At 43.3% G+C, this 25,000-nt stretch overlaps 1 protein-coding gene across 2 annotated transcripts in view; it reads left to right on the top strand.

Annotated features, from left to right (window-relative positions):
• Nucleotides 1–25,000, top strand: part of LOC139379105 (ADAM metallopeptidase domain 19a) — a 203,415-nt gene that overhangs the window by 19,972 nt on the left and 158,443 nt on the right. For both annotated transcript variants that reach the window (XM_071121927.1, XM_071121926.1), the window contains exon 2: nt 20,883–20,968. In XM_071121927.1, the coding sequence (XP_070978028.1) occupies nt 20,883–20,968 (86 nt within the window). The remainder of the gene's footprint in view (nt 1–20,882; nt 20,969–25,000) is intronic.

Genomic DNA, 25,000 nt, shown 5'->3' with positions numbered 1-25,000 from the left:
TCAAATCAAATTGTATTGGTCACAACAGATGTGGACCGTGAAATGCTTACTCCTTAACCAACAATGCAGAGTTAAAAAAATTTTTTTTTTTTTATAAATGATAAAAATTTGCTCAATAAATGAAAAGGAAAAATAGTAACGCAATACAAATAACAATAACGAGGTTCAAAAAGGTTCTCTTTTCAACCATTATGGAGGGTTTATGGATATAAGTATGTTATAATGGAATACTTTACATTAGATTAATCAGTCAACTAAAACCACTGTATTAACATGTATTTAAGTCACTACATTTTAATTGCATTAAGATCAGATAGTCACGCCTGCTCCCGCTCTCTGGCGCTCGACGGCGCCAGGCTGCCCTTCATTACGCACACCTGTCACCATCATTACGCTCAGCCTCGCAATTTTGGACTCACCTGGACTCCCATTACTTTGTTGATTACCCCCTTTATATCTGTCTGCTCCTCAGTTTGTTCCCTGTGTCAGCATTGATGTTGTTATTTCCCCGCTGTCCAAGACACTGGTCCCGTTCTGTTTCATGTCCGTTGTTTATTAAATCTTCACTCCCTCTACCTGCTTCTCGTCTCCAGCGTCGATCCTCACACAGATAGTAACAGCATCGAGGAAACACAGAAGCCATTTTGTGCGTCAATCAATTTAGGTCGTCTCAGTTTGGGTGAATACTGTCACTTTGGCTGTTACCTTTGTCTTTTGACCCAAACTCACTGACAGACGGGTCAGTTACCCGGCAGGACGATGTGTCACTACGCTCAAAGCGACGCAGAGACCTCCGATAATGACGCTCATGGACATATGTCAAGAGAAACCATCCTATCCTGTCTGTCCTCCTCTGGGATATTCTCATGGACATATGTCAAGAGAAACCATCCTATCCTGTCTGTCCTCCTCTGGGATATTCTCATGGACATATGTCAAGAGAAACCATCCTATCCTGTCTGTCCTCCTCTGGGATATTCTCATGGACATATGTCAAGAGAAACCATCCTATCCTGTCTGTCCTCCTCTGGGATATTCTCATGGACATATGTCAAGAGAAACCATCCTATCCTGTCTGTCCTCCTCTGGGATATTCTCATGGACATATGTCAAGAGAAACCATCCTATCCTGTCTGTCCTTCTCTGGGATATTCTCATGGACATATGTCAAGAGAAACCATCCTATCCTGTCTGTCCTCCTCTGGGATATTCTCATGGACATATGTCAAGAGAACCCATCCTATCCTGTCTGTCCTCTGGGACATTCTCATGGACATATGTCAAGAGAACCCATCCTATCCTGTCTGTCCTCTGGGACATTCTCATGGACATATGTCAAGAGAACCCATCCTATCCTGTCTGTCCTCTGGGACATTCTCATGGACATATGTCAAGAGAACCCATCCTATCCTGTCTGTCCTCCTCTGGGACATTCTCATGGACATATGTGACTTGTTTCAGGAAACTAGAAGTATGTCGCAAGTCACGACATCACAGGAGAGGTATTTGAACATTTATTTAAATGTTTAATCAAAATACATTTTTTTTTTGTCAGAAATGCCTTCTTGAGCAGTGCGGCTTGGTTGGGTTGTGTATCGGAGGACGCATGACTTTCATCCTTCGTCTCTCCCGAGCCCGTACGGGAGTTGTAGCGATGAGACAAGATAGTAGCTACTACAACAATTGGATACCACGAAATTGGGGAGAAAAAGGGGTAAAATTCAATAAATTTAAAAAAAAAAAAATGCCTTCTTGAACATTTTAGGTGCCTTAAATACCAAACTGTAAATATGAATAAAGTTGTTAAATAAACATTTAATTGTATTCCATCTGTAGATACAAATAAAGTTTAAGAAAAAATAGGAACCTTCTCGCTAGCCATGATTGGCTGCGATAATGAATGGACTGGACATGCCGAGAGATGAGTTTAGCATTGCTCTGCCGTGTAGCATCTTCTGTCTATAAAATTAGCTTCTCGTTACGTGTATATCATCCTTTCTACTGCAGGTTGAAAAATATAACGTTAAACATTGAGAACTACAAATGTGTTGCTACTGCTCTCAATAACATTGCTACCCTGAATTTATCAGGCACTATCGACAAAGGTCTGTAGGAAAAAGTTGCGATGGACTACTTTTCAGGAGGACGATCGTACCACGCTGACTCTCTCCGACTCTGAAAATGAATCAAACCTTGTAAATCAGAGTGTCTTTGACACAACGGGCCAAGCAAGCTGTACAATCAAAACGGAAACGACACAGGACGTCCTATTTAATGAAAGGGGTTGCAGTCTACCGTGAAGTGTTGATCCATGTATACAGGTAAGAGTCTAGCTACATGTTCAGATATTATCAGTTTCTAATATTGTCAGAAAGTTGTTTTCATTGCAAGTTAAAGTTTACTGTTAGCTAGCTAGCTAAAATTAAGTGGCTGGCTCGCTGGCTAACATTACGTGTATGATCTGTGTAGTAATATTATCTCAGAAAGCCATTTGTATTGCTAGTTATAGCCTAATGGTAGATAGCTAACTAGCAATCATGGAACCTATTTGGTTAACTTTAGCTAGCTATGACAATCGGTTTGTATTGCTAGTACTCTATGGATTGGGGTTAAATTGTTTAGCTAACGCCATACGTTGCTGCTACTATTTTTTTATTATTTAGCCCGCTTCTCAGCCACTTTACCCCTGGTTGTATGCATATACAGTGGGAAGAAACAGTATGTGAACCCTTTGGAAATACCTGGATTTCTGCATAAATTGGTCATAAAATTTGATCTGATCTTCGTCTAGGTCACAACAATAGACAAACAGTCTGCTTAAGCTAATAACACACAAACAATTATACGTTTTCATGTCTATATTGAACACACTGTGTAAACATTTACAGTGCAGGGTGGAAAAAGTATGTGAACCCTTGGATTCAATAACTGGTTGACCCACCTTTGGCAGCAATAACTTCAACCAAATGTTTTCTTGAGTTTCCGATCAGACCTGCACAGTTCAGCAATATTCTTGGGTTGTCTGGTGTGTACAGCTCTCTTGAGGTCATGCCACAGCATCTCAATCGGGTTGAGGTCAGGACTCGGACTGGGCCACTCCAGAAGGCGTATTTTCTTCCGTTGAAGCCATTCTGTTGTTGATTTACTTCTGTGTTTTGGGTCGTTGTCCTGCTGCATCACTCAACTTCTGTTGACCTTAAATTGGCGGACAGATAGCCTAACATTCTCCTGCAAAATGTGTTGATAAACTTGGGAATTCATTTTTCCGTTGACGATAGCAAGTTGTCAAGGCCTTGTGGCAGCAAAGCAGCCCCAAACCATGATGCTCCCTCCACCATACTTTACAGTTGGGATGAGGTTTTGATATTGGTGTGCTTTTTTTTCTCCACACATAGTGTTGTGTATTCCTTCCAAACAATTCAACTGTAGTTTAATCTGTCCACAGAATATTTTGCCAATAGCGCTGTGGAACATCCAGTTGACCTTTTGCAAACTTCAGGCTTGCAGCAATGTTTTTTTTGGACAGCAGTGGCTTCTTCCGTGGTGTCCTCCCATGAACACCATTATTGTTTAGTGTTGTACGTTTTATAGACTCGTCAACAGAGATGTTAGCGTGATCCAGAGATTTCTGTAAGTCTTTAGCTGACACTCTGGGAGTATTCTTAAACCTAATTGAACATTTTGTGCTGTGCTCTTGCAGTCATCTTTGCAGGAAGGCCACTCCTAGGGAAAGTAGCAACATTGCTGAACTTTCTCAATTTATAGACAGTTTGTCTTACCGTGGACTGATGGGCATCAAGGCTTTTAGAGATACTTTTGCAACCCTTTCCAGCTTTATGCAAGTCAACAATTCTTAATCTTAGGTCATCTGATATCCCTTTTGTTCGAGGCATGATTCACATCAGGCAATGCTTCTTGTGAATAGCAAACTAACATTTTGTGAGTGTTTTTTATAGGGCAAGGTAGCTCTAACTAACATCTCTAATCTCATCTCATTGATTGGACTCCAGGTTAGCTGACTCCAATTAGCTTTTGGAGAAGTCATTAGCCTAGGGGTTCACATACTTTTTCCAACCTACACTGTGAATGTTTAAATTATGTATTCAATATAGACAAGAAAAATACAATAATTTGTATGTTATTAGTTTAAACACACTATGTTTGTCTATTGTTGTGAATTAGATGAAGATCAGATCAAATTTGATGACCAATTTATGCAGAAATCCAGGTAATTCCAAAGGGTTCACATACTTATTCTTGCCACTGTAACTACCTCGTCTATCACTGATATGGTTATTGATATTGTTCTTCTACATACTGTATATTATTTTGTTCTTTCTCTACTGGCATTGACACTTGTTCTTTTTTTAATTTATATTGCCACTATGCAAGTAACCATTTGGCTGTATCGTTTACACCTTCTGTAGAGACCCATCCACTTGGCTAGATGTGGCTGGGGGATATAGCATTTCTTTCACATGACCCATCAATTTAGACAAGTGTGTCTGGGTAAGCGTCATCTAATTTTTATTAAATATTTTTATCGGGACACATTCTTGGAATATGTCGTTATTTTAGGCTACTACTTTTACCACTTTTAGTCTTTATTTTTACTACACTACTCACTGTTTAGCACATGACCTCACGTGTGAATCCTTAAAGAGATGGGTGGGGCTGAGGTTTAAGAGGGTGTGAACAATGCTGAATGGGGTGTAGTCAAAGAAGAGCTCTCCAGTAGGTACCAAAACATTTAAGGGCCATTTTCTCAAAAGTGGGGTTACAAGTTTATCAACTTTCACGGCAGAATTGCTTTCCCATTGTTCCTCATGGGCAGTGTATGATATACCATTTGTTTGTAGCTCTGTGTATCTGCTTTTATATAATGCCAAAAAAACACAATTTCAAATTTTGCTACGTAAGAACGAATCAAGGCGATCAGTCACATATGTCAAGAGAAACCATCCTATCCTGTCTGTCCTCCTCTGTGACATGCTCGTGGACACTATGTCAAGAGAAACTATCCTATCCTGTCTGTCCTCCTCTGTGACATTCTCGTGGACACTATGTCAAGAGAAACCATCCGTAGCTTTTTCCCCCCGTGGTTCACTTGGTTTCTTCCTTTTGTTCGTCTCAATCAATGTGGAAAAACAACGTGGAGGTAAATTGTGAGGCGAGAAAGGGGGATGTGAAACAAGCGCTTGAGAAAGCCAGAGTTTTCTCCTTCATCAGTTCTTTAGTTTCCTAATGGCTCTCCCAAGTCCTAAGTGTGCGTTGTGCCAAAAGTTATTTGGTAAGAATTTGTCCATGTGTTGACTAAAACCGTATTTGGTATTTTATTAAGGATCCCCATTAGCTGTTGCAAAAGCAGCAACTAATGTATTTTAGTTCTTTAGTTCTGAATAATGTATTTTAGCAATGGGAAATTGTAGTTACATATTTGGAAAAGAATGCACTGGCGAAGTTAGCTCAACATCAAACATTTTCCTACGATGAGCTCATGGTTTTGGGCCGTTTATATCTTTTATATTTTCCCAGCACTAGTACATGTACGACCTACAACACTAGTACGACCTACAACACTAGTACGACCTACAACACTAGTATGACCTACAACACTAGTACATGTACGACCTACAACACTAGTACGACCTACAACACTAGTACGACCTACAACACTAGTACAACCTACAACACTAGTACAACCTACAACACTAGTACATGTACGACCTACAACACTAGTACGACCTACAACACTAGTACATGTACGACCTACAACACTAGTACGACCTACAACACTAGTACGACCTACAACACTAGTACGACCTACAAAACTAGTACAACCTACAACACTAGTACGACCTACAACACTAGTACATGTACGACCTACAACACTAGTACATGTATGACCTACAACACTAGTATGACCTACAACACTAGTACAACCTAAAACACTAGTACGACCTACAACACTAGTACATGTACGACCTACAACACTAGTACATGTACGACCTACAACACTAGTACATGTACAACCTACAACACTAGTATGACCTACAACACTAGTACATGTATGACCTACAACACTAGTACGACCTACAACACTAGTACGACCTACAACACTAGTACGACCTACAACACTAGTACATGTACGACCTACAACACTAGTACGACCTACAACACTAGTACGACCTACAACACTAGTACGACCTACAACACTAGTACATGTACGACCTACAACACTAGTACGACCTACAACACTAGTACGACCTACAACACTAGTACAACCTACAACACTAGTATGACCTACAACACTAGTACATGTACGACCTACAACACTAGTACGACCTACAACACTAGTACATGTACGACCTACAACACTAGTACGACCTACAACACTAGTACGACCTACAACACTAGTACGACCTACAAAACTAGTACAACCTACAACACTAGTACGACCTACAACACTAGTACATGTACGACCTACAACACTAGTACATGTATGACCTACAACACTAGTACAACCTACAACACTAGTACGACCTACAACACTAGTACAACCTACAACACTAGTATGACCTACAACACTAGTACATGTACGACCTACAACACTAGTACGACCTACAACACTAGTACATGTACGACCTACAACACTAGTACGACCTACAACACTAGTACGACCTACAACACTAGTACGACCTACAAAACTAGTACAACCTACAACACTAGTACGACCTACAACACTAGTACATGTACGACCTACAACACTAGTACATGTATGACCTACAACACTAGTATGACCTACAACACTAGTACAACCTACAACACTAGTACGACCTACAACACTAGTACATGTACGACCTACAACACTAGTACATGTACGACCTACAACACGAGTACATGTACAACCTACAACACTAGTATGACCTACAACACTAGTACATGTATGACCTACAACACTAGTACGACCTACAACACTAGTACGACCTACAACACTAGTACGACCTACAACACTAGTACATGTACGACCTACAACACTAGTACGACCTACAACACTAGTACGACCTACAACACTAGTACGACCTACAAAACTAGTACAACCTACAACACTAGTACGACCTACAACACTAGTACATGTACGACCTACAACACTAGTACATGCATGACCTACAACACTAGTACAACCTACAACACTAGTACGACCTACAACACTAGTATGACCTACAACACTAGTACGACCTACAACACTAGTACATGTACAACCTACAACACTAGTACAACCTACAACACTAGGACATGTACGACCTACAACACTAGTACATGTATGACCTACAACACTAGTACAACCTACAACACTAGTACATGTACGACCTACAACACTAGTACGACCTACAACACTAGTACGACCTACAACATTAGTACATGTTCAACCTACAACACTAGTACAACCTACAACACTAGTACATGTACGACCTACAACACTAGTACGACCTACAACACTAGTACGACCTACAACACTAGTACGACCTACAACACTAGTACAACCTACAACACTAGTACGACCTACAACACTAGTACGACCTACAACACTAGTACGACCTACAACACTAGTACATGTACGACCTACAACACTAGTACGACCTACAACACTAGTACGACCTACAACACTAGTACATGTACGACCTACAACACTAGTAAGACCTACAACACTAGTACAACCTACAACACTAGTACAACCTACAACACTAGTACGATCTACAACACTAGTACAACCTACAACACTAGTACAACCTACAACACGACCTACAACACTAGTACAACACTAGTACAACCTACAACACTAGTACGACCTACAACACTAGTACATGTACGACCTACAACACTAGTACATGTATGACCTACAACACTAGTACAACCTACAACACTAGTACGACCTACAACACTAGTATGACCTACAACACTAGTACGACCTACAACACTAGTACATGTACAACACTAGTACAACCTACAACACTAGTACATGTACGACCTACAACACTAGTACAACCTACAACACTAGTACATGTACGACCTACAACACTAGTACGACCTACAACACTAGTACGACCTACAACACTAGTACATGTACGACCTACAACACTAGTACATGTACAACCTACAACACGTACACCTACAACACTAGTACGACCTACAACACTAGTACGACCTACAACACTAGTACAACCTAGTACGACCTACAACACTAGACCTACTAGACCTACAACACTAGTACGACCTACAACACTAGTACACTAGTACGACCTACAACACTAGTAAGACCTACAACACTAGTACAACCTACAACACTAGTACAACCTACAACACTAGTACGACCTACAACACTAGTACAACCTACAACACTAGTACAACCTACAACACTAGTACGACCTACAACACTAGTACATGTACGACCTACAACACTAGTACGACCTACAACACTAGTACATGTTCAACCTACAACACTAGTACATGTACGACCTACAACACTAGTACGACCTACAACACTAGTACGACCTACAACACTAGTACATGTACAACCTACATCACTAGTACAACCTACAACACTAGTACGACCTACAACACTAGTACATGTATGACCTACAACACTAGTACATGTATGACCTACAACACTAGTACATGTATGACCTACAACACTAGTACATGTATGACCTACAACACTAGTACATATACGACCTACAATACTATTACATGTACGACCTACAACACTAGTACGACCTACAACACTAGTACGACCTACAACACTAGTACGACCTACAACACTAGTACAACCTACAACACTAGTACGACCTCCAACACTAGTACGACCTACAACACTAGTACATGTACGACCTACAACACTAGTACGACCTACAACATTATTACATGTACGACCTACATCACTAGTACGACCTACAACACTAGTACGACCTACAACACTAGTACGACCTACAACACTATTACATGTACGACCTACATCACTAGTACGACCTACAACACTAGTACGACCTACAACACTAGTACGACCTACAACACTAGTATGACCTACAACACTAGTACATGTATGACCTACAACACTAGTACAACCTACAACACTAGTACAACCTACAACACTAGTACGACCTACAACACTAGTACGACCTACAAAACTAGTACAACCTACAACACTAGTACGACCTACAACACTAGTACATGTACGACCTACAACACTAGTACATGTATGACCTACAACACTAGTATGACCTACAACACTAGTACAACCTAAAACACTAGTACGACCTACAACACTAGTACATGTACGACCTACAACACTAGTACATGTACGACCTACAACACTAGTACATGTATGACCTACAACACTAGTATGACCTACAACACTAGTACATGTATGACCTACAACACTAGTACGACCTACAACACTAGTACGACCTACAACACTAGTACGACCTACAACACTAGTACATGTACGACCTACAACACTAGTACGACCTACAACACTAGTACGACCTACAACACTAGTACATGTACGACCTACAACACTAGTACGACCTACAACACTAGTACGACCTACAACACTAGTACAACCTACAACACTAGTATGACCTACAACACTAGTACATGTACGACCTACAACACTAGTACGACCTACAACACTAGTACATGTACGACCTACAACACTAGTACGACCTACAACACTAGTACGACCTACAACACTAGTACGACCTACAAAACTAGTACAACCTACAACACTAGTACGACCTACAACACTAGTACATGTACGACCTACAACACTAGTACATGTATGACCTACAACACTAGTACAACCTACAACACTAGTACGACCTACAACACTAGTACAACCTACAACACTAGTATGACCTACAACACTAGTACATGTACGACCTACAACACTAGTACGACCTACAACACTAGTACATGTACGACCTACAACACTAGTACGACCTACAACAATAGTACGACCTACAACACTAGTACGACCTACAAAACTAGTACAACCTACAACACTAGTACGACCTACAACACTAGTACATGTACGACCTACAACACTAGTACATGTATGACCTACAACACTAGTATGACCTACAACACTAGTACAACCTACAACACTAGTACGACCTACAACACTAGTACATGTACGACCTACAACACTAGTACATGTACGACCTACAACACTAGTACATGTACAACCTACAACACTAGTATGACCTACAACACTAGTACATGTATGACCTACAACACTAGTACGACCTACAACACTAGTACGACCTACAACACTAGTACGACCTACAACACTAGTACATGTACGACCTACAACACTAGTACGACCTACAACACTAGTACGACCTACAACACTAGTACGACCTACAAAACTAGTACAACCTACAACACTAGTACGACCTACAACACTAGTACATGTACGACCTACAACACTAGTACATGTATGACCTACAACACTAGTACAACCTACAACACTAGTACGACCTACAACACTAGTATGACCTACAACACTAGTACGACCTACAACACTAGTACATGTACAACCTACAACACTAGTACAACCTACAACACTAGTACATGTACGACCTACAACACTAGTACAACCTACAACACTAGTACATGTACGACCTACAACACTAGTACGACCTACAACACTAGTACGACCTACAACACTAGTACATGTTCAACCTACAACACTAGTACGACCTACAACACTAGTACATGTACAACCTACAACACTAGTACATGTTCAAACTACAACACTAGTACGACCTACAACACTAGTACGACCTACAACACTAGTACAACCTACAACACTAGTACGACCTACAACACTAGTACGACCTACAACACTAGTACGACCTACAACACTAGTACATGTACGACCTACAACACTAGTACGACCTACAACACTAGTACGACCTACAACACTAGTACGACCTACAACACTAGTACAACCTACAACACTAGTACGACCTACAACACTAGTACGACCTACAACACTAGTACGACCTACAACACTAGTACATGTACGACCTACAACACTAGTACGACCTACAACACTAGTACGACCTACAACACTAGTACATGTACGACCTACAACACTAGTAAGACCTACAACACTAGTACAACCTACAACACTAGTACAACCTACAACACTAGTACGACCTACAACACTAGTACAACCTACAACACTAGTACAACCTACAACACTAGTACGACCTACAACACTAGTACATGTACGACCTACAACACTAGTACGACCTACAACACTAGTACATGTTCAACCTACAACACTAGTACATGTACGACCTACAACACTAGTACGACCTACAACACTAGTACGACCTACAACACTAGTACATGTACAACCTACATCACTAGTACAACCTACAACCCTAGTACGACCTACAACACTAGTACATGTATGACCTACAACACTAGTACATGTATGACCTACAACACTAGTACATGTATGACCTACAACACTAGTACGACCTACAACACTAGTACGACCTACAACACCAGTACGACCTACAACACCAGTACGACCTACAACACTAGTACATGTACGACCTACAACACTAGTACGACCTACAACACTAGTACATGTACGACCTACAACACTAGTACGACCTACAACACTAGTACGACCTACAACACTAGTACGACCTACAACACTAGTACATGTACGACCTACAACACTAGTACGACCTACAACACGACCTACCTACATCACTAGTACAACCTACAACCCTAGTACGACCTACAACACTAGTACATGTATGACCTACAACACTAGTACATGTATGACCTACAACAGTACATGTATGACCTACAACACTAGTACGACCTACAACACTAGTACGACCTACAACACATGTACGACCTACAACACTAGTACGACCTACAACACTAGTACATGTACGACCTACAACACTAGTACGACCTACAACACTAGTACGACCTACAACACTAGTACGACCTACAACACTAGTACGACCTACAACATGTACGACCTACAACACGACCTACAACACTAGTACATGTATGACCTACAACACTAGTACGACCTACAACACTAGTACAACCTACAACACTAGTACATGTACGACCTACAACACTTGTACAACCTACAACACTTGTACAACCTACAACACTAGTACATGTATGACCTACAACACTAGTACGACCTACAACACTATTACAACCTACAACACTAGTACAACCTACAACACTAGTACGACCTACAACACTAGTACATCCTACAACACTAGTACATGTATGACCTACAACACTAGTACGACCTACAACACTAGTACGACCTACAACACCAGTACGACCTACAACACCAGTACGACCTACAACACTAGTACGACCTACAACACTAGTACATGTACGACCTACAACACTAGTACGACCTACAACACTAGTACGACCTACAACACTAGTACGACCTACAACACTAGTACATGTACGACCTACAACACTAGTACGACCTACAACACTAGTACGACCTACAACACTAGTACGACCTACAACACTAGTACATGTACGACCTACAACACTAGTACGACCTACAACACTAGTACATGTACGACCTACAACACTAGTACATGTACGACCTACAGCACTAGTACGACCTACAACACTAGTACATGTACGACCTACAACACTAGTATATGTACGACCTACAACACTAGTACATGTACGACCTACAACACTAGTACGACCTACAACACTAGTACATGTACGACCTACAACACTAGTACGACCTACAACACTAGTACGACCTACAACACTAGTACGACCTACAACACTAGTACATGTACGACCTACAACACTAGTACGACCTACAACACTAGTACATGTACGACCTACAACACTAGTACATGTACGACCTACAACACTAGTACGACCTACAACACTAGTACATGTACGACCTACAACACTAGTACATGTACGACCTACAACACTAGTATAACCTACAACACTAGTACATGTACAACCTACAACACTAGTACAACCTACAACACTAGTACATGTACGACCTACAACACTAGTACGACCTACAACACTAGTACACGTACGACCTACAACACTAGTACGACCTACAACACTAGTACATGTACGACCTACACATTTTTTCTGAGCACGCTTTCTTTTTACTTCCATCTAATCAAGCCCTTGTCTGAGTGGGCTAGAAGAGATCAGGAAATCTGGAAACAACCCTAACATACTGTACCACTTCTCCCTACACACACAGACATAAAGCACAACCAGCTGTACTAACAGCAGTAATAGGAGACATACTGTGAGTCACAAATAGCACCCTATTCCCTATATAGGGCACTACTTTTGACAAGGGCCCATAGGATTCTGGTCAAAAGTAGTTCACTATTTAGGGAATAGTGTGTAATTTGGAATAGAACCATGGGCAAGCTTGGAGAGAGAGAGAAGCAGACAGACATAAAATATTATTAACCCTCGAGAGATTCCACACCCTGAAACCGGAGATGATTTAACCCTTGAGAGATTCCACACCCTGTAACTGGAGATGATTTAACCCTAGAGAGATTCCACACCCTGTAACTGGAGATGATTTAACCCTAGAGAGATTCCACACCCTGTAACCGGAGATGATTTAACCCTAGAGAGATTCCACACCCTGTAACCGGAGATGATTAAACCTAGAGAGATTACACACCCTGAAACTGGAGATTATTTAACCCTAGAGAGATTCCACACCCTGTAACCGGAGATGATTAAACCTAGAGAGATTCCACACCCTGTGACTGGAGATTATTTAACCCTAGAGAGATTCCACACCCTGTGACTGGAGATTATTAACCCTAGAGAGATTCCACACCCTGTAGCTGGAGATGATCAACCCTAGAGAGATTACACACCCTGAAACTGGAGATGATTTAACCCTAGAGAGATTCCACGAACTGTAATTTATTACACACACACACACACACACACACACACACACACACGCACACACACACACACACACACACACACACACACACACACACACACACACACACACACACACACACACACACACACACACAGTAATTGAAAAAGCCTCGATGGAGGTCCCTTTGAAAGTGTTGCCTGCGAAGAGAGACGGAGACGGAGAGATGGAAAGAATAGAAAGGGGGAAAGTGGTGATTTGTTGACTGGGCGCTGGGCGTTCATTAACCGCCCCGGAGCCTTCGTCTAGCTGCGGTCCATCATTTTGGGGGGCAATAGTGATGGAGGACCCCATTCCCCCTCCACTCTCTAATGCGGTGTGCGAAAGCCATTACGCCGGGTTAATGATTTCTGCAGAGAATATGCCTTTAATGACAGAGCAGGGGAGTCGCTGTGGCATTTCTGGAGCTTGGCAGCCTGTCACAGTATTTTCCTACTGTATGCTGTTGCTTGTGTGATCGACCTTGGGTTTGAACACTGGGTCTCTTTAGCACACTGCGCTAAAGCATAGGCATTCGTTTGGGGAGCCAATGTACGTTTTCTGGTCTCGGGAAAGGTTACTTGAGTGTGCCACAGCTTAAAATGTCTTGGTTTGTAGTCTGACGTCTGTTTTTTATTCAACCGGGCAATTTTTTCATAACAGATGTGCAACTTCCTGTACAAGCTAGTTTTACGGTAAGACAGGATATCCGGAAGATGAATTTCTGGGCACTCATTTTTAGTCATTTCCTTTATTTTAAGTGCTTCGCCTCAGCAGTTCTGTGTGGTATTCTAGAGGGTATATCCAACTGCTTCTGATCATACCTTTTGTCACTTAGGTTTCCCTAAGTGCCTCTGCAGAGAAAAACCAGGCACTAAGACAGATCTGGGAGACACTCACAGACGTAACACATACCACAGCTGATCAATCAACAGATCAATAATACATCTATGGTCATGAGAGGTCCATTTCATAAAGCCCCAAAATGGAGTCGGTATTAACCTCCCTGAAACTGGTCAGGCTGCTATAGGGCTGCACAGTGTGGATGTTTCTGAGGGTTTAGCTATAGGGCTGCAGTGTGGATGTTTCTGGGGGTATAGCTATGGGAGGGGTGTGGATGTTTCTGAGGGTTTAGCTATGGGAGGGGAGGTGTGGATGTTTCTGAGGGTTTAGCTATGGGAGGGGAGGCGTGGATGTTTCTGGGGGTTTAGCTATGGGAGGGGAGGTGTGGATGTTTCTGGGGGTTTAGCTATGGGATGGGAGGTGTGGATGTTTCTGGAGGTTTAGCTATGGGAGGGGAGGTGTGGATGTTTCTGAGGGCTTAGCTATGGGATGGGAGGTGTGGATGTTTCTGGAGGTTTAGCTATGGGAGGGGAGGTGTGGATGTTTCTGGGGGTTTAGCTATGGGAAAGGAGGTGTGGATGTTTCTGAGGGTTTAGCTATGGGAGGGGAGGTGTGGATGTTTCTGAGGGTTTAGCTATGGGATGGGAGGTGTGGATGTTTCTGAGGGTTTAGCTATGGGAGGGGAGGTATGGATGTTTCTGGAGGTTTAGCTATGGGAGGGGAGGTGTGGATGTTTCTGGAGGTTTAGCTATGGGAGGGGAGGTGTGGATGTTTCTGGAGGTTTAGCTATAGGAGGGGAGGTGTGGATGTTTCTGGGGGTTTAGCTATGGGAAAGGAGGTGTGGATGTTTCTGAGGGTTTAGCTATGGGAGGGGAGGTGTGGATGTTTCTGAGGGTTTAGCTATGGGATGGGAGGTGTGGATGTTTCTGAGGGTTTAGCTATGGGAGGGGAGGTATGGATGTTTCTGGAGGTTTAGCTATGGGAGGGGAGGTGTGGATGTTTCTGGAGGTTTAGCTATGGGAGGGGAGGTGTGGATGTTTCTGGAGGTTTAGCTATAGGAGGGGAGGTGTGGATGTTTCTGAGGGTTTAGCTATGGGAGGGGAGGTGTGGATGTTTCTGGAGGTTTAGCTATGGGAGGGGAGGTGTGGATGTTTCTGGAGGTTTAGCTATAGGAGGGGAGGTGTGGATGTTTCTGAGGGTTTAGCTATGGGAGGGGAGGTGTGGATGTTTCTGAGGGTTTAGCTATAGGAGGGGAGGTGTGGATGTTTCTGAGGGTTTAGCTATGGGAGGGGAGGTGTGGATGTTTCTGGGGGTTTAGCTATGGGAGGGGAGGTGTGGATATTTCTGGGGGTTTAGCTATGGGAGGGGAGGTGTGGATATTTCTGGGGGTTGAGCTATGGGAGGGGAAAGAGGATATGGCTGGGGTGGGTGATGGAGAGGAGATCCGGGGGAGATGGGTGAGTCCATACGGTTGTCTTAGTCAAGTCACAAAAGGAGTACAAAAACAGACCCCATCCAGGCAACCTGGATGGATGCTCCGTGTAGACCTGCGTTCAAGTACTACTTGAAATCTTTCAAATACTTTGTGCGTTTGCATTCGTCTGCCTCGATTGGACAGATATTGGTTCCTTTGCGCCAGGCAAGCTCAATCAAACCCAGATAAAGTATTTGAAATGATTGTCAATACCTTTTTGTTACTTGGGTCGGGTGCTCCGTGACATTCCTGTTGTGTTCCACTCAATTGTATTTCACCGTCCCAATTCTGATTGTGAAAGACTCAAATGTTATGGTGGTAATAATTCCCTGTAGAAGGTACAGGGAAAATACTGCTGACATTTATGGAGTCCTCTCACTCATATCAGTTATTAATTGGTGACCTTAACCGGGAGCGTATCATTTGATCTGAAACCCCCCTTTGAGGTAACACAGAGGGGATTATCTGAATTCATATTTTAAAAAGCCAAAATCGCCTATTGCGTAAGCTATGATTATCCAACAATCCCACACTAAAAACCCTGTGTGGCTCACATACAAAATCCCCCCGCAAAGCACTGACTGAATAGGTGTTATGTAGAAATAAACTGAGGAGAATGAACGTATTCCGATATAAGAGGCTGTTAATAGATGTCCAAAAGTGGTTAACAAGGTGTTTTGACAGCATTTGCAGTGTGGTTTGGATGTGCTTTCAAAAGCGGTACCTGACACAGGCGTGGAAAGAGGTTCAATACAAAGCCACCCTCTCTCTTGCTGGGTGACCATTGTCTTTCTCAGAGAGCCCTCGACCCAAAAGCCACTCAATTAAAGGCAAATAGGCACAATTATGGCGACTGCGGGGTTAGAGGGCAGGGTATATCTGGTGTTCGCAGCTTCGCCATCATGGACTGGTGCCTCGACTTAATTACACACAGCGGGAACTTCGTATTCAAATCAAAGAGCGTTGATGAGTTGTCTGTGTAGAGACTTGCCAATGTTATCTGCTTCGGTGACAACAGCATCGGCCCACAACAACCATTAGATGTTTATCTCAGATTCAGAATGACTGGGATGTGCATGATAAGGCTGAACATAACATACTTAGGTCTCATCACGAGGGGTGCATAAAGCCCCCACAACAAGACCTCACAATAGAGATGTCTTAAACCACTAATGTTCTGATCAAGCACCGGCTATTTCCCCATCTAGACAGGAATCATTCAATCGGCGATCTCTCTCTCTCCCTCCCTCCCTCCCTCCCCTCTCTCTCTCTCTCTCTCTCTCTCTCTCTCTCTCTCTCTCTCTCTCTCTCTCTCCCTCCCTCCCTCCCTCCCTGATTTGGTATTGACCATAATGCAGCATAATGATAAGCCTATTTATTTCCATGCGTCTTCTATGCAAGGGTCCTTGTTAATGACCCGGCACCACCTGATTGGCCCCGGCGGTGACTCATTCAATCAGTAGGCCAGAGATCGAGCAGACGATAGTTGTGGGGCTAGACTCAGACAAACGAGGGGTCTATCCTCTCCATGCCCAAGTTTGTTCTTTCTCATTTCCTGGAAGGATGATTCTGGGTTTGCGTCCACAGGCAGGGGGATTCTCTCATTCAGTGGTACATGGAGGGAGAGAGGAGAGGAAATTACAGGAAAGGAAAGGAACTGAGTGGAGAGGAAAGTAAATTAGAGGAAAGTAAAGTAAATTAGAGGAGAGGAAGGAAATTAGAGGAGAGGAAAGGAAATTAGAGGAGAGGAAAGGAAATGAGAGGAGAGGAAAGGAAATGAGAGGAGAGGAGAGGAAATGAAATTAGAGGAGAGGAAAGTAAAGGAAATGAGAGGAGAGGAAAGGAAAGGAAATGAGAGGAGAGGAAATTAGAGGAAAAGAAAGGAAATTAGAGGAGAGGAAAGGAAAGGAAATGAGAGGAAAGGAAATGAGAGGAAAGGAAAGGTAATGAGAGGAGAGGAAAGGAAAGGTAATGAGAGGAGAGGAAAGAAAATTATAGGAGAGGAAAGGAACGGAAATGAGAGGAGAGGAAAGGAAATGAGAGGGGAGGAAAGGAAAGGAAAATAATTAGAGGAGAGGAAAGGAAATGAGAGGAGAGGAAAGGAATGGAAAATACATGAGAGGAAAGAAAAGGAGAGTAGACCTTGATTTCTCAGCGGATACAATGACCCTTTGAAAAAGACATGAATATGTCTGTTGATGTTCAGCATACAGCATGACCATGACTCACGTTACAGAGAATAGCTAGGTTATAAATAATAATGATCAACACATACATTGTGTCTTCCCTATAGCAGTGTTTCCCAACCCCCCCCCCCCCCCCCCCCCCTCCCCAAGCACCCTAGCACTACACAGCTAATTCAAATAATCAAAGCTTTATTATTCGTTTATTATATTAATTATCTGTATAGTGCTAGAGCAAAAAAACTAAACGTGCACCGGAGGGGACCACAGAAGTGTTATTTTGTGGCCTCTGATTGGGCTAGAGATTCATTGGAGGTAATGTAGTCATCATGTCAAGTCTCTCTCTCCGTCTCGCTCCGCCCCCCCCCCCCCAAAAATGGCTGTTGACCATCTGCAATCATCATTACGGTTTAAGTGGAGGAATGTTTGAGATGGCAGTGGAGAGTTAATATATACAGTTTTAGTTCAAGGTCGCTGTTTCTTATGACTACAACAATCTGACTGTAATTCATTTGTGCTCCAGTTATTATTAATGTATTGTGAGTCTGAACCTTGACTCTTTCTGCACCTTGGCTCTTTCTGCACCTTGACTCATTCTGCACCTTGACTCATTCTGCACCTTGACTCGTTCTGCACCTTGACTCATTCTGCACCTTGACTCATTCTGCATCTTGACTCGTTCTGCACCTTGACTCATTCTGCACCTTGACTCATTCTGCACCTTGACTCATTCTGCACCTTGACTCATTCTGCACCTTGACTCGTTCTGCACCTTGACTCATTCTGGACCTTGACTCATTCTGCACCTTGACTCATTCTGCACCTTGACTCATTCTGCACCTTGACTCATTCTGCACCTTGACTCATTCTGGACCTTGATATAGTTTGGACCTTGACTCATTCTGGACCTTGACTCGTTCTGGACCTTGACTCGTTCTGCACCTTGACTCATTCTGGACCTTGATATAGTTTGGACCTTGACTCGTTCTGGACCTTGATATAGTTTGGACCTTGACTCATTCTGCACCTTGACTCGTTCTGCACCTTGACTCATTCTGCACCTTGACTCATTCTGGACCTTGATATAGTTTGGACCTTGACTCGTTCTGGACCTTGATATAGTTTGAACCTTGACTCTTTCTGCACCTTGACTCATTCTGCACCTTGACTCATTCTGCACCTTGACTCGTTCTGCACCTTGACTCATTCTGCACCTTGACTCATTCTGCACCTTGACTCATTCTGGACCTTGATATAGTTTGGACCTTGACTCGTTCTGGACCTTGATATAGTTTGAACCTTGACTCTTTCTGCACCTTGACTCATTCTGCACCTTGACTCATTCTGCACCTTGACTCATTCTGCACCTTGACTCATTCTGGACCTTGACTCATTCTGCACCTTGACTCATTCTGCACCTTGACTCATTCTGCACCTTGACTCGTTCTGCACCTTGACTCATTCTGGACCTTGATATAGTTTGAACCTTGACTCATTCTGGACCTTGATATAGTTTGAACCTTGACCCATTTTGCACTTTGACTCATTCTGGACCTTGACTCATTCACATTCAATGCATTTTTTTTTCAAGGGAGTTTTCCTCTGTGAATAGTCTGGATGAAATACCCTCTGCCAGTTAGTCGTAGGCCACGGCACAAAGGCAACATAGAGCATCATGGTTGCATACCTCCCCTGCTGCCCACTGTCATCCACAACTACCCACATTCAAAACATCTAAAAAAAACTGAGAACAAACAACCTTAATCTGAATTAATTAGCCATTTATAGATCAGTAAATGAAACAATCTCTGGAAACCTCTATATAACTCCTTTATAAAACCTTCTTGAGAGCCACAACCCCTCTGTTGCCCTCTTATTGTGTGGTCATGAATGGGTCTTACTCCTCATTGACCTCCTGTGTGGTAATGAATGGGTCTTGCTCCTCATTGACCTCCTGTGTGGTAATGAATCTGTCTTACTCCTCATTGACCTCCTGTGTGGTAATGAATGTGTCTTGCTCCTTATTGACCTCCTGTGTGGTAAGGAATCTGTCTTGCTCCTCATTGACCTCCTGTGTGGTAAGGAATCTGTCTTGCTCCTCATTGACCTCCTGTGTGGTAAGGAATCTGTCTTGCTCCTCATTGACCTCCTGTGTGGTAAGGAATCTGTCTTGCTCCTCATTGACCTCCTGTGTGGTAAGGAATCTGTCTTGCTCCTCATTGACCTCCTGTGTGGTAAGGAATCTGTCTTGCTCCTCATTGACCTCCTGTGTGGTAAGGAATCTGTCTTGCTCCTCATTGACCTCCTGTGTGGTAAGGAATCTGTCTTGCTCCTCATTGACCGCCTGTGTTTGTGTCTTTGACAGGAGAGTTAAGGGGACAGACGGTGACAGCACAGTGGATCTCTCCTGGACGCAACAAGAGGGAAGATGCTGGGACTGCTGCAAAACAGGTCAGTCACAACCATCCATCACCGTCACTCCAACCTTCTCCTTGCGTTCCTCTGGCCTCTCCACAAAGTCCACACACAGGACATATTTTGGCTGTGTGGGATGTGCTGAGCAGCGTTCTAAATTCACTTGGTATTTCGTGATTTGCAATCACACACAAATGTAAGGTTGGTTTATGTGATGTAATCGTTATGCAAAGGTGCCTACGTTGTCTGCCCACATAGACATCCTCCTACACACATACACACACACACACACACACACACACACACACACACACACACACACACACACACACACACACACTAGGCAGCTCTAGGAGGAGTACTGCTGAGAGACAATAAACCAATATGTGCCCTTTAGAAAAATGATGTGGAGTAAATGTAGTATATTATCATGATATTATACAATACTGTTTTATTACGGGTTATAGTTGTTATTTACAGTACTGCTCATTCACCAAAGGTTGGGCCATTCCATTTACCCTTCCAACAGCAGATTGAGGAAAGATTAACAACGGGACATTTACTCTGAAGTTCAGCTGGTTCATAAAACTCTCCCATGGAACAGTTGTCTGTCATCTTCCCCGCAGGCAGCAGGAACTGAGGAAACTGCTCCTGTCAACGAGCCCGAATATCTGACATCGTCTGTTTGGCAGTCTGAATGAACTATCGCAACTATTATTCAAGTCTTGCTCAAGACCATGTCGAACAGGCTCTTGCAAAAAAAAAAAAAAACACAGTAGAGTTGTCTCCAGTTCTATGACACTTTCTATGGCAGGTTTTCCTTTGGACATGTTTCTATGGCAGGTTTGTATAACTCTGTTAAGTCTTGAATGCACTCCGAGTCAATGTGGGTTTTGTGTAAAGATCGACTTGAACACGAACTGAATCCGTCTGAACGTCTGAATCCATCCGTCACCGTTGGCTTTGTCCGATGTGGCGTATTGTTGCAAATCACCACGGAGCTATTGTCACCTCCTTTGTGCTCTCCTTAAATGGAATGTTGACTGTAAACATGGTCACTATTGGCAACCGGATCGTCTTGTTGTCGTCTGTGGACACAGACAGACATACAGAAGAGAGAATTAAATGCCTGATCCAAAATTCCATCTCTCTCTCTCTCTCTCTCTCTCTCTCTCTCTCTCTCTCTCTCTCTCTCTCTCTCTTTCTCTCTTTCTCTCTTTCTCTCTCTCTCTCTCTCTCTTTCTTTCCCTCTCTCTCTCTTTCTCTCTCTCTCTCTCTCTCTCTCTCTCTCTCTCTCTCTCTCTCTCTCTCTCTCTCTGTAGTTCTGTTTGCGCTAATAATCTGTGTCACTCTGACATTTCGGCTGTTATATTATGGTACCAACGTGTCGAGGTGGATGTGATGAATATGAAAAGATCAAAATACCAAATGCATGTACTTGCACCTCTGCTCTTTGTTTGGGGGATGGGGGGGAAGCTTAAGTTGACCTTTATTCAGAACAAGACCTCAAGACACCCCCCCCCCCATCCATCCCAACAAACATTTTGGAAGCAACTGTGGCAGATGTGACTGCGATTAACCGTCCATGGACTCATGGGGTGGGAGAGGGATGAATAGAGCTCTATGTGTATCTCGTACATTTCCATGTAGTTGGCTGTGGCCACGGAGAGAGGCATGTGGAGATGGCAGAGGGCCCTATTGTAGGGGAACAGATGGCCTCGCTTGGCCTGGTGCTAGCTAGGGACAGAGAGAGGTAGAGGCCTGGTGCTAGCCAGGGAGAGGTAGAGGTCTGGTGCTAGCCAGGGAGAGGGAGAGGCCTGGTGCTAGCCAGGGAGAGGTAGAGGCCTGGTTCTAGCCAGGGAGAGGCCTGGTGCTAGCCAGGGAGAGGCCTGGTGCTAGCCAGGGAGAGGGAGAGGCCTGCTGCTATTTAGGGAGAGGCCTGGAGCTAGCCAGGGAGAGGGAGAGGCCTGCTGCTAGCCAGGGAGAGGGAGAGGCCTGGAGCTAGCCAGGGAGAGGGAGAGGCCTGGTGCTAGCCAGGGAGAGGCCTGGTGCTAGCCAGGGAGAGGCCTGGTGCTAGCCAGTGAGAGGCCTGCTGCTAGCCAGGGAAAGGGAGAGGCCTGCTGCTAGCCAGGGAGATTGAGATAGAGGGAGAGCTCCAGGCATGGCTAGCTGCCTTCTCCTAGGGCCTATAGTCAACAGATGAATTGTGGGTCCTGGAGAAAACAATAAACCATACAGCAACACTTTATATTGCATAGGGTGGAAGGCTAATTTAAGATGTTTATATTGCATAGAAGGAAGGCTAATTTAAGATGTTTATAGGGGGGGAAGGCTAATTTAAGAAGTTTATAGGGGGGGAAGGCTAATTTAATATGTTTATAGGGGGGAGGCTAATTTAAGATGTTTATAGGGGGGGAAGGATAATTTAAGAAGTTTATAGGGGGGGAAGGCTAATTTAAGATGTTTATAGGGGGGAGGCTAATTTAAGATGTTTATAGGGGGGGAAGGCTAATTTAAGATGTTTATAGGGGGAAGGCTAATTTAAGACGTTTATATTGCATAGAAGGAAGGCTAATTTAAGATGTTTATAGGGGGGGAGGCTAATTTAAGATGTTTATATTGCATAGAAGGAAGGCTAATTTAAGATGTTTATATGGGGGAAGGCTAATTTAAGATGTTTATAGGGGGGGAAGGCTAATTTAAGATGTTTATAGGGGGAAGGCTAATTTAAGATGTTTATAGGGGGAGGCTAATTTAAGATGTTTATAGGGGGAGGCTTATTTAAGACGTTTTGCCCAAATCTCAGTACTTGAAAAGGTGGAATAGGTAGACACAATGTGGTGGTCTGTTGATTCCTCTCAGATCAGTGATCACAAAACCCAGCTAATCACTCTCTTACTCTCTACAGAACTCCTTCTCCACCTTCCTCCTCCCATCCTCTCCTTCCTCCTTCCTCCCCTCTTCCATCCTCATACCTCCCCTCCTCCTTCCTCCTCCCCTCATCCTCCTTCCTTCTCTCCTTCCTTCCTCCTTCCTCCCCTTGTTCCCTCCCCTCATCCTCCCTCCTTCCTCTTCCTCCCTCATCCTCTTTCCTCCTCCCTCCTCCTTCCCTCTCCTTCCTCTCCTCCATCCTCCTCACTCCACTCCCCCCTTCCTCCTCTTCTCCTCTTCCTTCCTTCCTTCCTTCCTTCCTTCCTTCCTTCCTTCCTTCCTTCCTCCTCCTCTTTTTCCTCCTCTTCCCTCCCCTTTAATTTAGGGGGTTGTAATCTGTGGATTTGATTCAGGGGTTTGTCACGGAGGGCATGTCCGTGACTTCTAGACAATGACACTTTTTAAAGAAATGATTTGTTAGAGAAGCTCTCCTATTGTATCTCTTCAAGGTATAGCCAATAATCCTGTAACTAAAGAGAGTAGCGCGTTCCTGTTTGCCAGCAATACTTTGACAATAAGGCGCAGAAGTCGAGTGTTTGTTGTGCACGCCAGTTACTAAAACAATGGAACTTGTTAACAATGTTTATGGCGCGTATAAAGCTGCCCATTTTTAAAGGTACATCCTCTAGCAATGTGAAATATATTGTTAGAATAAGAATCGAAGTGTTTTAAGAGAGAAAAATCCTATAATTGAACCTAGCTGAAGCTTGTCTGGAGCGACGTGCTGTTTCCTTGTTGAAGTGCCCGGTGCACGTTACGCATGACGCTCATTAGTTTGCGAGTCATCGAGGAACATTTTTTGGTTGATGGGAATAACCAAAGTTATTAATTATCCCCGGGGGGGGGGGGTGAATTACTTCATGAAATGTGTATGGTGTGTCTTAAAGAGGAAGTTACGCCACAACTTCTTGAAGTGTGGGGTTTTTATGTAAAACTGTTGTTTAGGATGTGTGTACATGGACAATTATGCATTTACGATTTAAACCGTGTTTTGGGGATATCATGAAGGAACATTCCAAGAGGAAGGGATTTCCTGGAAAGAGTTCGTACCGTGCTCTGTTGACCTTTTGCCTTGGAGGAGAGCATGCTTTGGTAGGTAACAGATTGGCTAGGGTAGAGCCATACCTGAGTTTAGGT

This window comes from Oncorhynchus clarkii, chromosome 21, assembly GCF_045791955.1.
Source record: "Oncorhynchus clarkii lewisi isolate Uvic-CL-2024 chromosome 21, UVic_Ocla_1.0, whole genome shotgun sequence".
In the NCBI taxonomy this organism is placed as follows: domain Eukaryota; kingdom Metazoa; phylum Chordata; class Actinopteri; order Salmoniformes; family Salmonidae; genus Oncorhynchus; species Oncorhynchus clarkii.
The sequence above is the reverse complement of the archived record's forward strand: the minus strand, read 5'-3'. Positions and strand labels throughout refer to the sequence as shown.